Here is a 16690-nt window from a genome sequence, read left to right as displayed (position 1 = left end):
TATTGGTATGGATGTAGTGAGGTTTTGTTAGAGCAATTGTCGATACAAAGAAAATTTTGTACGAAAATTCATATTTAGGTTGAAATGTTATACTGTATTATGTTGGTATCTTTGCTCTACCAGTGGTTGTTTTACTAAAGATAAATCCAGGATCCTTTGTGCATACTGTCTGATAGGTGGAACACTACACTAACGACGCGATTGTGTGAATGCAAATAACGTTTCTTTAACCCATAGATTTCCCCGGTAAAGACTAAAGAATATAAGAGCGAATCAAAGAGAAACTTTTATCACCTTTATTCGCTACCTTTAAATCCGTAATTTAAGTAAAGGCATTTCATTAGTATTTACATGGACTAATAGAATATATATTTAGTATCCCTCTAAACGAAAACATAAAAACGAATAGCTAGTTCAACCCCACAACTTTTTTAAACTGGTAAACATCCAAATGTCAACTGATTTTCATTAAAAAAACGTCAGCAACCGCAAGCGATGGCGACAGATTGTCGAGTTCCAGTTTATTATTTATGGCACCGCTTTTCCCGGAGCAGCAGAATTTGAAATATTTACAAAACATTGCAGCATAAACTTTTTCATACGTTTATTTAATATTAATCATTGCGATATGAATGGCTTTGGCTGTTTGTTTTGTCGTGGAAATAATACGTAATATGTGTTGGTCAGCATTACATGAGATTTTTGCAAACAACTCTTTGTTTTTCCTACATAAAAGTTGCCGAAGTTTATCCCTATATCAGTTAGCTTAGGAAAATCTAATTAAATTAGATATGTAAAAAATAATGCCAGAAATACACATGCAATTCTTTTCTTTTATTCAAAGAGTTTAACCAAACCTGTAGTTGTAGTTTATTTAAACTGCTATTTATTTCATTTTCACCAATAACTAGTTTCAGGAAAGTGCATTTACAACTGCCAAAGTCAATTTTAAATCGATTTTTCTTTACAAGCAAGCTAAGTAATTAGTCTTCTGTGCCAGACGGAACCTTTCTTTTTCTCTCCGCCAAGCATCGAATTCCAGACCGCTTGCTTTATACTATGTATATACTTACTGTTTATATTTTATGTATACTCACTAGTTTTTCCCGTAGCTTCGCCCGTGTAGTCAAAGGAAAACCCGCATAGTTCCCGTTCCTATGTGTTAATCCAAGTTACTCTCTATGCGTACGCCCAATTTCATGAAAATCGGTACAGCAGTTTTTGCGTGAAGCAGTAACAAACATTAAAACTTTCGCGTTTATAATATTAGTAGGACTAGCGATCCGCATCGGTTTCGCACATACAATATTAGCACTAGTCTATAACACTCAAGGATCAAGTAGGTAGTACATAATATCCAACAGTGGAAGAATTTTTGAAATACATACCTCCTAAGGTTAGCGCTTTCAAATAAAAAACTACAGCTTTATATTATTAAGCGTATATATTTTATTTAACATAATATAGAAGTTTACTACGCTACATAATATAATGCACTAGCTGCTCCGCGCGGTTTCACCCCCGTGGCTCAACTCCTGTTGGTCGTAGCGTGATAATATATAGCCTATAACCTTCCTCGATAAATGGGCTATCTAACACCGAAAGAATTTTTCAAATCGGACCGGTACTTCCCGAGATTAGCGCGTTCAAACAAACAAACAAACAAACTCTTCAGCTTTATAATATTAGTATAGATATATTCCATTAATATCCCATTCAGTTCATACATTTTGACTTGCTTTTATTCATCATTAATACATATGAGAACACAAAAGCTACGTTAAATGGATTTCGGTTTTATAAAAACGAATTTCGCACAATTCATGACGAATTACATATAGAATGGATCAACCCTTTTTGTGGGGTTTAAGGCATGAGATAGCTACGTTTTATTTTTTATGGAATTGGTAAGTCGACAGAAAGTTATAGGGAGGTATATATACCTACCTATAACTGTTATAATTGCAGAGTAAATTAAAAATTTAAAACAATAGTTTTAGTGAAAACGTAACAAATATAAATAATTATTTATACAATTCTTAATTTTCCGTCAATTTATATTTCAATATCTAACTCTTCTTCTCTCAAACTGGAAATATTAAAATCGCTACATTTTATCACTTGTACCTCAAGCTAAGCTAAGTGATCATCCATCAGCCAATCGTTACATACCTACCTACCTGTACAGGATAAGCGAAGTCACTTTGTACAGGTTATGAACTGACTAGCTGTAACCCGCGACTTCTCTAATAATTTTTATTATATTCATGACATGCAAAGACACATTTTATAAAAAATAAAATATAAAAAACACAACTCTATATCACTGCATTTAACATAGGTTGTATGCTTGAAGGGCAAGGCTAGATACCATTTAAAATATTCAACCTTTTTAATCCAGAATGTTTTGTGAAATGTTAAAATACCAAATAAAATACTTATTACATGAAATATTTTATTTGTCTGTTATTTGCTGACAACGCCGATCCGCCATCACATGCTGAAGGTGCAGCTTGCGTAAGGAGTTCATATACATTGTTTTAAATATCGCTAAATAATCAATGTTGTTTTTATAACAATGGTTTGTACCTTGCTTTACACAAAAACGCAAGTTTGGAAAAACAAAATTAATAAATGCATTGTCTTACCTATTTTAGGGCAGCCCTTAATATCTATGATTCCATCCTCTATTAACTTGAACCACATAAACAATTTTTTAATCATAATTTCCAAGAGATATTATTACTAAGTACTGCTCCAACCGTGAAATATCTCTTAAAATAATATCACCATTTTTCTCGGTGGCTTTTTGCTTCCAGTGATTAACTTGTGCGGATTCACGCCTCATATATCAACGATATTATCTCAAGATCTTGTATGGACCATTGGCTGCGTTGCGGAATTTGATGAACACGAAAAATGTGGGAGATCTCGTTGTTTTTTCACGCCTGCGGAAATTACTTCATTTAATTTCCATCACCGTATTTGCTTTCATTTTTGGTCAGGCGTTAAAAATTTAAATTTTAGCAAAATATTTTCCAGTTGGAAATGTTATTAAATATGAAGTATATCGGATTAACTGGATTTTAATTCAATCGAACAGCTGATATTTAAGAGGAAAAGACATGAGCTTTTTATACCTTAATTATTTAATCATTACTAAATAACGTTATACTGATAATTATCACCGGATTTTTAACTAATTATAATGTAACATGACCAATCAATTATTCCATGCATAAATATAATTATATTTCTTTCTAAATTATTAATTTTGAAGTTTGGTTTAGTCGTTCTAAACTATGACTTAATCAAAGTAGGAGTTATTTTATAAATTTAAAAGTTTTATCAAAAATGAATACAAAGGAACTTTTTTATTTCTACAATAAAGACTACGGAAGATATTTTTATTTTCATTTTATACTGCGCAATCGAATAAGATAAGAGGTCAAAGATTACCGGCCTTCCAAAATTTACTACTCAAACGTGTTACGAACTTTATCTGGAGCGACTGAATTTGTCCAAAATGTGGATTAAAATATTATTTCTTTCGATTTTTGTGATTGGCAGTATGGTAAGTGTATATTGAGTTGTTATATTATATTAGTTATTATTTGTATATATCCTGGGTTCAATAATTGTTCTTTACCTGAAAGTAAAATCTCCACTAATTTTACTCTTTTACTCCACTTTGCAGAAAAATTCCAAGTTTTTCTTCATGTCACGCAAAATTAATTGTACTTGTACAACCTACACATTATATTTTGTCCAAAAAAATACCTACATACCTACCTACATTGAGCGTCGAAATAAATAATAGGACAACAATTTATATTATACTAGAGGTCCGCCCCGGCTTCGCCCGTGGTACATATTTCGCAATAAAAGGTAGCCTATGTCCTTTTTCGGGTATCAAAATATCTCCATACCAAATTTCATGCAAATTGGTTCAGTAGTTTAGGCGTGATTGAGTAACAGACAGACAGAAAGACTTACTTTCGCATTTATAATATTAGTATGAATTTTCGTTCCTAACCGCTTCAACGTAAATTGTTAGATTTTATTTAATAAACAGCTTTATTTTCTAGGACAATCTATGTTAAATGTTACTCCTTACTACCTTTAGTATTGTTTATTTTTATAATAAATGATTTTTATTTAATTCTCTATACAACTTCAATAACTCTTTTATAAGTTTCTTAACTTAATTTAATATCATCACAAGTAATCCTCTATAATTCCAGTCTGCCATCGATCTAGGCGGAGTCATATCAGGCAACAGAATGGCTGGTGTACCCCTTGGCAGATCCTTAGGCAGTGGTGAGGTGGACGTGGAAGGTATCTGTCGGGAATCTGGCATGACTTGCCAGAACTGCACCCATGCTATCACGTGTGTCGCTCTGCCAGTGGGATGGCTTAAGGTATTTTCTTGTTACTGCTAATATAGTTAATGCCAAAATGTGTTAATTGAAAAAAAGCTTTTCACTCGCGGCTTCACTCGGTTTGTCTAAAACCTAATAAATTATATACTAAAACCTTCCTCTTGAATCAATCTATCTGAAATTATATTTTTGGTTTTATGGCATTCAAAATGCTTTATAAATATAAATTTATAAAGAATAGAAAAAATTCGATCACGAGGCGGGACTCGAACCCGCATCCTTCGCGCCATTCCGGGGCGGATGCCTAACCAACTCAGCCACTCGTGACCCGCCAGAGCAATCGAATTTATTCTATTCTTTCAGTTTTATGTGTCTGAAGGGACACACCGCGCGCCATCTATTGAGATGATTAACAACCATTTCAACCAATATGAAGCACTTTTCAGTGAATACAATATTGTAACGATGGAACACGACCTTTGTTGTTGAAATTATATTTTTGGTTTTATGGCATTCAAAATGCTTTATAAATATAAATTTATAAAGAATAGAAAAAATTCGATCACGAGGCGGGACTCGAACCCGCATCCTTCGCGCCATTCCGGGGCGGATGCCTAACCAACTCAGCCACTCGTGACCCGCCAGAGCAATCGAATTTATTCTATTCTTTCAGTTTTATGTGTCTGAAGGGACACACCGCGCGCCATCTATTGAGATGATTAACAACCATTTCAACCAATATGAAGCACTTTTCAGTGAATACAATATTGTAACGATGGAACACGACCTTTGTTGTTGAAATTATATTTTTGGTTTTATGGCATTCAAAATGCTTTATAAATATAACGAGTGGCTGAGTTGGTTAGGCATCCGCCCCGGAATGGCGCGAAGGATGCGGGTTCGAGTCCCGCCTCGTGATCGAATTTTTTCTATTCTTTATAAATTTATATTTATAAAGCATTTTGAATGCCATAAAACCAAAAATATAATTTCAACAACAAAGGTCGTGTTCCATCGTTACAATATTGTATTCACTGAAAAGTGCTTCATATTGGTTGAAATGGTTGTTAATCATCTCAATAGATGGCGCGCGGTGTGTCCCTTCAGACACATAAAACTGAAAGAATAGAATAAATTCGATTGCTCTGGCGGGTCACGAGTGGCTGAGTTGGTTAGGCATCCGCCCCGGAATGGCGCGAAGGATGCGGGTTCGAGTCCCGCCTCGTGATCGAATTTTTTCTATTCTTTATAAATTTATATTTATAAAGCATTTTGAATGCCATAAAACCAAAAATATAATTTCAACAACAAAGGTCGTGTTCCATCGTTACAATATTGTATTCACTGAAAAGTGCTTCATATTGGTTGAAATGGTTGTTAATCATCTCAATAGATGGCGCGCGGTGTGTCCCTTCAGACACATAAAACTGAAAGAATAGAATAAATTCGATTGCTCTGGCGGGTCACGAGTGGCTGAGTTGGTTAGGCATCCGCCCCGGAATGGCGCGAAGGATGCGGGTTCGAGTCCCGCCTCGTGATCGAATTTTTTCTATTCTTTATAAATTTATATCAATCTATCTTTTAAAAATAACCATCAAAATCTGTTGCGTAATTTTAAAGATCAATACAGATGGCGGAAAGCGACATTGTTTTACGTAGTGATTGTATAGAGAACACATTATCCACATAACCGTGTTTTGTTCTCGTATTTCCTTTCCTAAGACATATATTTAACAAGAGTTATAATATATGTAAGTCTTTCAAAGGAAAAGCTGCTGAGATATGCAATTTCATTCAATTTTCTTCTAATCTTGTAGTAAGTTTAGATACGGTATTTCTCTGGAGGCGAGGAAATCTAAGAATAATCTGCTTCTTTCAGTTTAAAATCTTACTTCTCTATACATTGGTATATGCAATGTTAAAATTCATATGACTCTGAATCAACTTATTTCCATAATAATTAATAGTTGATTCAATCCAAAAAAGGTCATTCGTTATAGCATTAGATATGATTGAATGTAAACAATATTTTTATTTGAGGTTTCTGTATTTAGGTGTGCCAGATACTGTTAAAGAAAGATCGAGAACAATGTGTACTAAAATACGTACGAATGTTATAATCTGAAGTTATTAAATCGACGTTTTTTCTTAGGAAAATATCCTATTTAAATAAACGCAAATAAATCCCATAAGCGAACTTTTACAAATATGAAAGTATCCGATGATGGATGGATGTTTGCTATTAGTTAGACGGATGAAATTTGGAACAAAGATAGATCATAATGGTGTTATTGTAATCTTTGTTTCTAATTGCATAGACTGACCAATGGTAGAAATCAAATCGCGAGCTGAATAGCTGAAAAGTAGCCTTTTATTACAATTTACAATACATGTTCTTAACTGTATGAATTGATAGCCGAGAGATTAGCTATCGATCACCACGATACAACAAAAAGCATTGTTTTTTATATCGTCTCGTGATTTTTTGTATCCTTAAAAAAATATTTTTAATTCATTTTTGTGCATTAATTATTAATTTTTAGGTACCACTACACCAATGCCCTGGAGATCAGACTTGCAACGCTCATTTGAAGAAGTGTAGCTCGGAAGCCGTGCCGGAGTGCGATGTCGTCACACAGAAATATCAGCATACTTGTGAACAGGTAAGATTATAAAAATGTCTACTGTACCATAATGTAGCTATAGTATAGAAGTGATAAAGTACTGGCGTAGCTGAAAAAATATTTAAAAAAATATTTTTTTTATTCATTCATTATTTTAAGTTTAGTTTTGTTGAAAATATAGACAGTATTCCATTTAGCATTCAATTAACGTATAATATCTTGATACTCTTCACTAAATACATAAGGTTCAGAAGTGATTAAGTTACTTGCTTTTAGGTGGGAATATTCCCTGACGCATTCGACTGCAGGAAGTTCCACCTCTGCTCCCCGCCAGAAGGTTTGCCTGACGGTAGACCAGCAGACCACAGAGTCGCCTTGTGTCCCAGACATTACGGATACGATCCACAAACTGCACAATGTTCGGTAAGTTTATTATTATTTGTATTTCACTCCTGTAGGTATATAATTCAGTTTTAAATGTTTTAAAGACAACATGTATGAATTGGATTTAAAAAAGGATACTTATTGTTGATTTTACAATAATTATTGAAAGCTTTGAAGGTATTTTTATTTCGTTTAATGTCAATATATTGTTTTCCAGGTCCTTCTTCCCAACGGTCAATGCACCAGCAGACCCGTCCCACTTTGTTCTAAAGTGGGCCAAGCAGGATCTCTATCAACCAGCCCTAACCACTACTACGTCTGTCTTTCCAAAAAAGGGTCTCTCACCCCGCAAATCTTCATCTGTCCTCACGGTTGGGTGTTCAATGAAGGCTTCTGTCGTCCTAAACCTGAAAAAGATGAGGAAATTGTCAAATTTGATGACATGATTAAAGACGTCGAAACAACGACCGCCGCTATTGACACAACACAAAAACCAACAATGAGCAGAATGGAGGCGTTCTTTTCTACGGATAAACCAGTCACGTATCCAGCTGATACTTTCTTAGCTGATAAATTCGATTTATCCAATTACGAAACAATTGATGAGACGCCCACTGCGAATGATCTGCCCAATTCGTTTGAAACTGATAGTGATTTTTGGTAAAGTTTCTAATAAATAAGTTTGTATTCAATTAAGAATTGTATAGCATTTAATTAGGTTATAAATAAAGTTAAGCATATGTTAATTTTGAATTTGTTTTAATGTTATGACCCTCAAAACATAAATGAAAAAAAATACTATATTAGGATAACATTTTATTTACACATTAGTACTGAAAAATTTGTATTTTTCATCTGATAAATATATGTAGTTATATAGATGTTGTAAGCTAATATTAAAAATTCAATATTAAAAGATTTTCTCCTAAAGAGACAATCCGTTTATAACAACACTATCCAAATATGACATAAACCTATAACAAAGTTCTTCCATACATTTTACATCTATGACCCATCTCTAACCAATTGATATTTTGACTCCAAACGACAACGCCTTTCAAAAGATGCATAGCAACGTTCCACAAAAGAGTGCTTGCTATAAGTTAAATGAAAGGTGAGCAGAATCGATAGCTGACTCCAATTGAAAGTGACTTTGACGAATAATTCACTTTTCGTACATCCTTTCTACATTTGTCGGTTCAATGGCGCCCATTTGTATGAACTTCTAAATTGGTTCCCAGCTCTGTTTTGCACCTTTTGATGCATAGTCATCAACCTACAGCAATAACATACTTTTTGACTGTTTTTGAGCGCTTCGAGGGTCTTTCCAGACGAGGTCTATTGGAGCTAAACGATTAGAATTTTTTGAATTCAAAATTCGGCAAAACGATGGATGCAAACATTTTCTAACAGTTTTAAAAAATAAAAACAATTCCTGAAATATGTTAATTACTACTTCATTTGTGTGGAAAAATTCATAGGATATTATGTAATTCATTTTTCAATCTAATTCCTTACACAAATATTTCCGAACTATCGTTATAGTATTTAGCCGCTGCACCATCACGACTTCAAACCAAAACAGAACCTTTAACCGAGTTAAAAATAGACAAGCACAAAACAATAAGCCGTTGTTATTTAACATTACCGTTATATCCGAATCTCAGTATCTAAATATCACGCTAGCTTGACCTTTACATAGTTAAATAGGTGTTAGGTACATATGCTGGCGTTTGTAACGCGGCGTTTCAGCTTTCAAAAATATTATGTCAGTGATAATAAATGCGTAATTGCATGTTACAAGCATGCATACGTAAGAAACTTTCAATAGTGGACAGTTGCAAGACGGTAGGAAATAAAACGCAATAATAAATATGTATATTAAATGTTTTATTAATATTTTTCCTGCATAACTGCTGGATGAAATCAATAACAGATACCTTCAAGAAGTTAGAACAGTTGTAGAGAGAACGACGTTTTATCATCTCACAGACGCAAACGCATTACTAGCTAATTAAAAACATATAATATGCTATACCTTAAGATAAAGTTATTTCCGTGTATAATTCCCATAATCACTAGCCAAAAATACCCCTAAATTACATTAAAAAAGTCATCCTTAAAACCTCAAATACAATACAAAATATATCATCCAACACAATTCCTAAGACCGTCGCGTTCTCCCATCCGTTGATAACCCGCCTTATTCAAAGTACACGAACATCCGTGACGACACTATCGCACCATCCGAACGGGTCCGACACAACGACCCCAGGACCTTACGATCTATCGGATCCTATTGTACCTTAGCCAAGGTAGAAATATATGGCAAATTGTTGCTATACTAAAATCTATGAAGAAAATATTGGCACCCTAACTTACGTCTAATTATTAATCTGTGATCATTTATGTATCTTTATTTGAGATTTAGTTAAAATATTCTTTTACCAAAGTTCAAACTGCTAAAAACGGATTAAATCTAATTTTAGCATTAGGGACTTAGTTAATTGGCCCTTAATTAATCCCGAAAATATTTGCGTAGTTCCCTAATCACTATAACCAATGACCAGTCAATGTTAAGATTCATTAACAGTAAAAAATTCCTTTTGGCTCTATGAAGTTGCGTAGGAAATACATATTTATTTGCAGTCAGACACTAGAGAAAATACAATTTTCATCAAATTTCCAATAGTCCCTCCGGAAGTAACGATCACGATAATCTTAATTCTAATGGTTTTTAATTGGATAAACATAAGAATTTTACTGATTAAGACCTATCTAGGATCTAGCCAGACACAAATGATGCAGTTTACCTTTGTCTCATAGAAAGGCAAACGAGCAGACGTTTCTTGATGGTCACACACCATACATCCATACATCTATACCCACGAGGTATCAATATCAATGGGGATTAACATTAATAGTGTCTGCATAGCGTACTCTAGTTACATTCGAAAGAAACTTACATAAACACGTTATGAATAAAAATATGAGTTTATTTGATTTTATTACTCTATTCACATATAATAAAATATATATGTGTGTGTGGTGTTGATAATAACACAAAAATTTATCAAAAAAACACAGGAACAATTTTTTCAGCCGCTATAATAAAACGTCCTATATTAAATCTATAGATACTTATCGCCATATTATTACTTCTCCGTCCATAGTCCATTTTGCAAATTTTAATAAACTAGCTTTCCGCTAGAACCCGCAGCTTCGCCCGAGCAGTCAAAGAAAAACCCCCACAGTTCCCGTTCCCGTGGGATTTCCGGGATAAAACCTATCCTATTTCCCGGGGTAAAAAGTAGCCTATGTCCTTTCTCGGGTATCAAAATATCTCTATACCAAATTTCATGCAAATTGATTCAGTAGTTAAGGCGTGATTGAATAACAGACAGACAGACAGGGTTACTTTCGCATTTATAATATTAGTATGGATAAAGTACGAATCATGATCTGAATCTTTATAACACTATAAAATAAGACAAAATTCAATAATTATTAATTTAAGTAAGACATATGGGCAAATATTCACTTATTGCTTAGCAGTTTATTCAGATTAACATATATTTTGTATGAAAAGAAACATTAATAATATGGGAATAACTGCAGAAAGAAAGAAAAATAAATCTCCAAATAAACAATAATACATAAATCAGGTTTAAAGTTTAAACGCATATAAAATTGACAACGCACAAAATTGTATGTAAAATACGATCAATTTTTGTTGGTTATTTATCAGAAAATACAGCATTTAATAGTAACAGTGACATTATAAATTTTTATAGCCGTGAGAATAGCATAAAGGTTAGGACCTTTAGACGTAACCGCTTAAATGGATTTCATTATAGTACAAAGGTTTCGTGCCTAGGAAATTATGGCTGCGTTGCATCAAATTGTTTATTTTGACTTTTGTATGTGTTTATTCGGTTTCGGTGACTTCAATTAGTAAATATTGAATAGGTACATTTTTGAGCACCTAAAGACCTACCTAGTATTAAATACTAGGCACAGCAGTGAGCAGAGACACATCAAAAAATTATTACGTCTTATTGGGTCTATATTTTTTTTTAACTGTGGAGTTCCAATGAACTAGAAGAAAAATTATGGAATCGAAAGGTCAATTTTCTATTAAAACAATCCGAATATTAAAAGGTTCATCTAATGCCACTGTTATTATAGCTTAGATTAAAAAATAATTTTACTAACTCACAAACATTCAAGTCCTACCTCGTTTACATATTATTGTAAACAATGTAAACAAATAACCCAGCGCCTTTCAAAATAAACCCCTATTTAAAGGTTTATATTTATACAAATGTATACAGGTTATCCCTAGAAACGTAACATAAGGCACCAAATGTAAATTTTTGGGACGTGAGACCGACATTACTGGTCCATTTATACACGAAAAATACAGAAAATATTATACTTTTCAAGCATAATATTATAGAACGTATGCCCTTTTATTGAGAGATAAGAAAGAGCAAATTTTCGTTATTTATAAGTCTGTCTGATATTACAAGGAATTCGCTTTCTAATTATTATCGTTCTCTAAAACCTTAATTAAGTTAATTAAATGATAATGGGGAAAAACGTAATAATGCGTTATAAGTAGACATGCTGAAAATACATTGATAGTTTCTAAAATAAGTAAAAATATCTTTCATAAAAAGCGTAAACCTCAAAAAAGTAAAAATTAGTAATGATTTGCATTGGCTGCACTCTGTTTGAACTTTTTTCTCTAAACAAATGTCAAATTACAATGCTATTTGTGGCTCGTTCGAAAGTTTAAAGCATACATTGCATGCGACTTTTATTATTTTTATGTAAACAAATGAATACTACAATAACATATTATATTTCCAGTATATTATCTGTAAAGATGAACATATATTAATAGCTCAATAAACATGTTCATTGATTACATAGATATTGATTTATCGTGGGAATCGCACAGTATTACATGTAACATTAATTTGAAATGTACTAATAAATCATTTAAAGTGAACGATAATTTTATTAATTACTTTTCAATATTATTATTAAATCTACGTTTACTTTTTATAAAATATATCCTCTTACATAAAAGTAATCGTGAGGAAACCGACATGTCTTAGAATCAAAAGTTCGACGACATGTGACATCCGCCAACCCGCACTTGGCCAGCGTGGTGGATTATGGCCTACTCTCATAGGAGACCCGTGTCCCAGCAGTGGGAACGTATATTGGCTGATGATGATGATGATAAAAATAAAACGTATTCGTAAATAAAACCTGTCTCTATGCTAATATTTTATAGAGTTAACATTAATAAATTTTGTGAATTTGTTGGTTTATAATAAGTAATTTACGGAAGAATCTAATTAAATTATTTGGCCTTTAAAACGGGAGAGGCAGGCGTTTCAAATTGTTCAATCTACGAATCCACAAAACTTACTGAAAATATAATACGGAACCAGAAATTAATAAAACACAGAATATTCTAAAATTTAATTAACGGATATCTACTAATCTTTAATAATCAAATATAGGTATATTAATTATTCACCTCTTTTGAAAGCATTGGTAATTAGTAAACACAATGTACAAACAAATTTATAATTTATAGAGCTTTTAAAAGCTAAAAACCTTGGCCTATAGGTAACTCTTCGTATTGGATGGAATCCAAACTGAAATGCACTTCCAAAGAAGTCTAGGTTTAAACTTTGATACTAGAAGATATATGCTCTATACCGATAGATACTGTTCATGTGTGTAGTTGTGTTTATTGTTTTTAGTGTTGTCAGTGTGTGTATCTTGAGTGTGTATGTGTGTGTTAAAAAATGGTCCTTTCTTTATTTTATCAATCCTTGCTTAGTGTAGTTTAGTTTTACTAAAGTAAATTTTCAGAGTGAAATGGCAATACGATTCCGGTCAAAGTTACATTCTAGTAGCTTTTGTTAAAATGAGGACAGCAATAAGAGAAATACATACTGTTAGACCCTGTTATTTTCGTTTATTCTATCTTTATTTTAATAACGTTATTTGCATAAATCCCTTCGTCCCTCCCACTTTGGTTTACATTTTTCATACCTAAGTTCCCATACATTAACTTTACAGGGCAAACCGTGTAAAAAACATGTACCTCTGACATTACACACTAGAATTGCATCGAGCTACGTGGGAACTAAAGTCTAGACTTAGGTTTTGCCGGTAAATAACATGGAGCTGGAGTTTTAAAATAAATAAATAAATTGTGTTTATTTTTTGGTTTATTTTTCTATGTAGAGTCGTGTGTGGAGAAGAAGAGAAAAGAGAGCTTTTTCAATTTTTTCTTAAATTTCTATTATTCTTCATAATTATTGTATTGTATTAATTAATTATTCTTCATATTATGGAGTGTAAGGTAAAATAATAAGATTAATTAAAGTGTAATTCAGAATAAGTGCCTTTTGTGAATTTAATTGTTTAAAAATTCCATTAGAACTTTTTTTAAACCAAAGCTTCCACCAGCTAGCAGCTAGACGAATACGTTGGTTGTTAATTTATTTTTATTGTAATTACAATGTTAAATATATCCCACTCCATGTTAACGATCATATTCAAACGAAATGTCAGCTGATTTAGTTCAAATTTGTTAGCTAAAATCACTTGTTAAGTTTGAGAACATCTTCGTGCTATTTAGAACAAATAAATCCCGTTTGTATTGTGAGATATGGGTTTTATAAATTATATTTAGGTCTATTTTATTTGTACAGGATTGACTTCAGATAAAGTATTTTTTTTTACCTAAATATGGTAATGTTAAACATGTTATTCGACCGCCGACCGTAGCACCGAGGGGTCCTGGGTTCGATTCCTGGTGGAGACGAAGAAAAAAAAGTCTTGGTCTGGTAGGACACAGAAGGCTGATCACCTAATTGTCCCTAAAGAAAATCGATCAGTGAAACAGATGTATAATGCATCTGCCCCTTACCCCACTTGGGGACATGGGACTTCACTTTTTTAAACATGTTATTAGGTAAGTATTGTGAGATTTACTTTTAAATCAAATTCGATCGATAATGTGGAGTAAATCTTTTACTTATATCAAGCTCGTAGTACTACTCTATCACACAAAAACTTCTAAACGGACATGAAATTTGTTAAAGATATAAATTTGTTATATTATACGAATGATCTAAGATTATACGGTATTCACTTTTTATGTATATCTATACTAATATTATAAAGCTGAAGAGTTTGTTTGTATGAACGCGCTAATCTCGGGAACTACTGGTCCGATTTCATAAATTCTTTCGGTGTTAGATAGCTCATTTATCGAGGAAGGCTATAGGCTTCTTAGGCTATAATATATCATCACGCTACGACCTACAGGAGTGGAGCCACGGGGGTGAAACCGCGCGGAGCAGCTAGTTATAAATATTTGTATTAATTTAAATATTGTGTGCAGTTGTAATTGGGATATAATTTTAGTAAGTTGATGTAGGTAAATGTTTTTGGATTATATTCTGTTACTGTGCCTTCTATAAATAAATAAATAAATAATGAACGATGACTAATAATGAATAAACTCATACTAATGTCATAGATTATTTAGTTATAAAGCACTACATTATTTAGTCTCAAATGTAACTAATAAGTCGTAGCAGATTTGTTACAAATGTCAGCTTGTTTCAGCGCGAATCTATGCACTGTTAAACATTTATAGAGCGAATTACATTATTTGATACTTTATTTTAGTAACAGACAATAAATAAATCATGCTTATTAAATGATCAATTCTATTGTCCATGGAGTACAGATTATAATTAACAGACTGAATCCTATCCTATTCCTACTGGTCCTATCCTACTATAATATTATAAATGCAAAAGTTTGTGAGGATGGATGTGTATGTGTGTGTTTGTTACTCTTTCACGCAAATACTACTGAACCGATTACAATTAAGCACACGTATATAGGGTAACTTGGATTAACACGAAGGATAGGTTTTATCCCGGAAATTCCATGGGAACGGGAATTATGCTGGTTTTTCTTTGAAAACGCGGGCGAAGCCGCGGGCGAAAAGCTTAGCAAAAACTTAAAAGCTTTATAAAACCATATAAATAAATAATTGAACAATACTTTCAAGTTCCGTCTTTTTTTTAATTTTTAAGTCTATTATTAAAAATTACAAATGAGCAATGCATTCTTATCAATAAAATACGTTTTCCATACCAACCTTATTGTTTTAGAAATATCATTGAAAATCGAGATGTTAGATAATATCGGTCAACTCTAAAATAATGTAGTGAGTTAGAAAACCCTCATAAAATAATGAATAAATAGATGCCAGTTATTCGACTTACTTTTGGAACGTAAACTTCATTTATATTGGAAAGTCCCCATAGATTTGACCGTTACATATGAAAAACCCATTTTTTAAGGTAACTGTACATATTATCTTCTCCTAATAATTAGTTTCGTTTGCAATCTACAAAAAGTGTCTATCAATTTGATTATATAATATGAATTTGAATTAATAATTGTGAATCATCAGTCATTAACGCTACAAATATACAATCAATATATGTTTTCTATTGCTCATTCATTAGGAACAAAGGATCATTTGATAATAAAGTAAGTACTATAGTAAATTGTAGAAGCCAAATACTATATTAGTATAATATATATATAATAGTACATAATATGTGGATATCGCGGTGTACCACCAAGCACGTAGGTATATAAAAACATAAACATACATATATAAAACCATAAACTCAAACTCAAACATTTATTTATTCATTTAGACTTCTTCTAGAAGCACTACTAGACTATTTTAACATTTAACACCGTTTCGGAAAGCAGTATCTATGGAGAAGAACCGGCAAGAAACTGCATACCTAGTTGCTGATTTAAAATCATGTCAATATAACTACACATTCTTCTGTAGCTTTTAAACATTATATTTATTACTTAAATACGATACTCCAATAAACACACTTACACTAATGAACACACCAAATAAAAACAAAAACAACGTATCGATATCATTCGACGAAATAATTACCAAATACCGTTAGCAACGCTCTACATTTTAATGTAATCCTTAACCAGGCTTCAGTGCCAATTCTGTATCAACTTTTAATTGTACTTTTTGGAAAGTAAAAAATAAAATCGCGCTGTAACAAAACATTGATGTATAAATTACTGGATTTGCGATTCGAAAATTAAACCACATAACTTTAATATTTGAAAAGAGTTCTATTCGCAGTACCTACGTCTTCCAGTTATGACGTTTTTATTAAAAAATATATTCAACTGATA

The 16690-nt window shown here is 32.4% G+C and overlaps 1 protein-coding gene across 1 annotated transcript; it reads left to right on the top strand.

The window, feature by feature from the left end:
• Nucleotides 1–3496: 3496 nt before the first annotated feature.
• LOC149486287 (uncharacterized) lies at nucleotides 3497–8125 on the top strand. The gene is made up of 5 exons (XM_089697750.1): nucleotides 3497–3574; nucleotides 4245–4421; nucleotides 6926–7045; nucleotides 7283–7429; nucleotides 7608–8125. Exons 1-5 carry the CDS (start codon nucleotides 3527–3529, stop codon nucleotides 8052–8054), a joined length of 939 nt encoding a protein of 312 aa, XP_089553876.1. The 5' UTR covers nucleotides 3497–3526; the 3' UTR covers nucleotides 8055–8125.
• Nucleotides 8126–16690: the final 8565 nt, after the last annotated feature.

Source organism: Colias philodice, chromosome 8 (genome assembly GCF_061535455.1).
Source record: "Colias philodice isolate Cphi_HAF_F1 chromosome 8, ilColPhil1 Martin Lab GWU primary, whole genome shotgun sequence".
NCBI classification, from domain to species: domain Eukaryota; kingdom Metazoa; phylum Arthropoda; class Insecta; order Lepidoptera; family Pieridae; genus Colias; species Colias philodice.
This window is presented reverse-complemented; position numbering and strand designations above follow the sequence as displayed.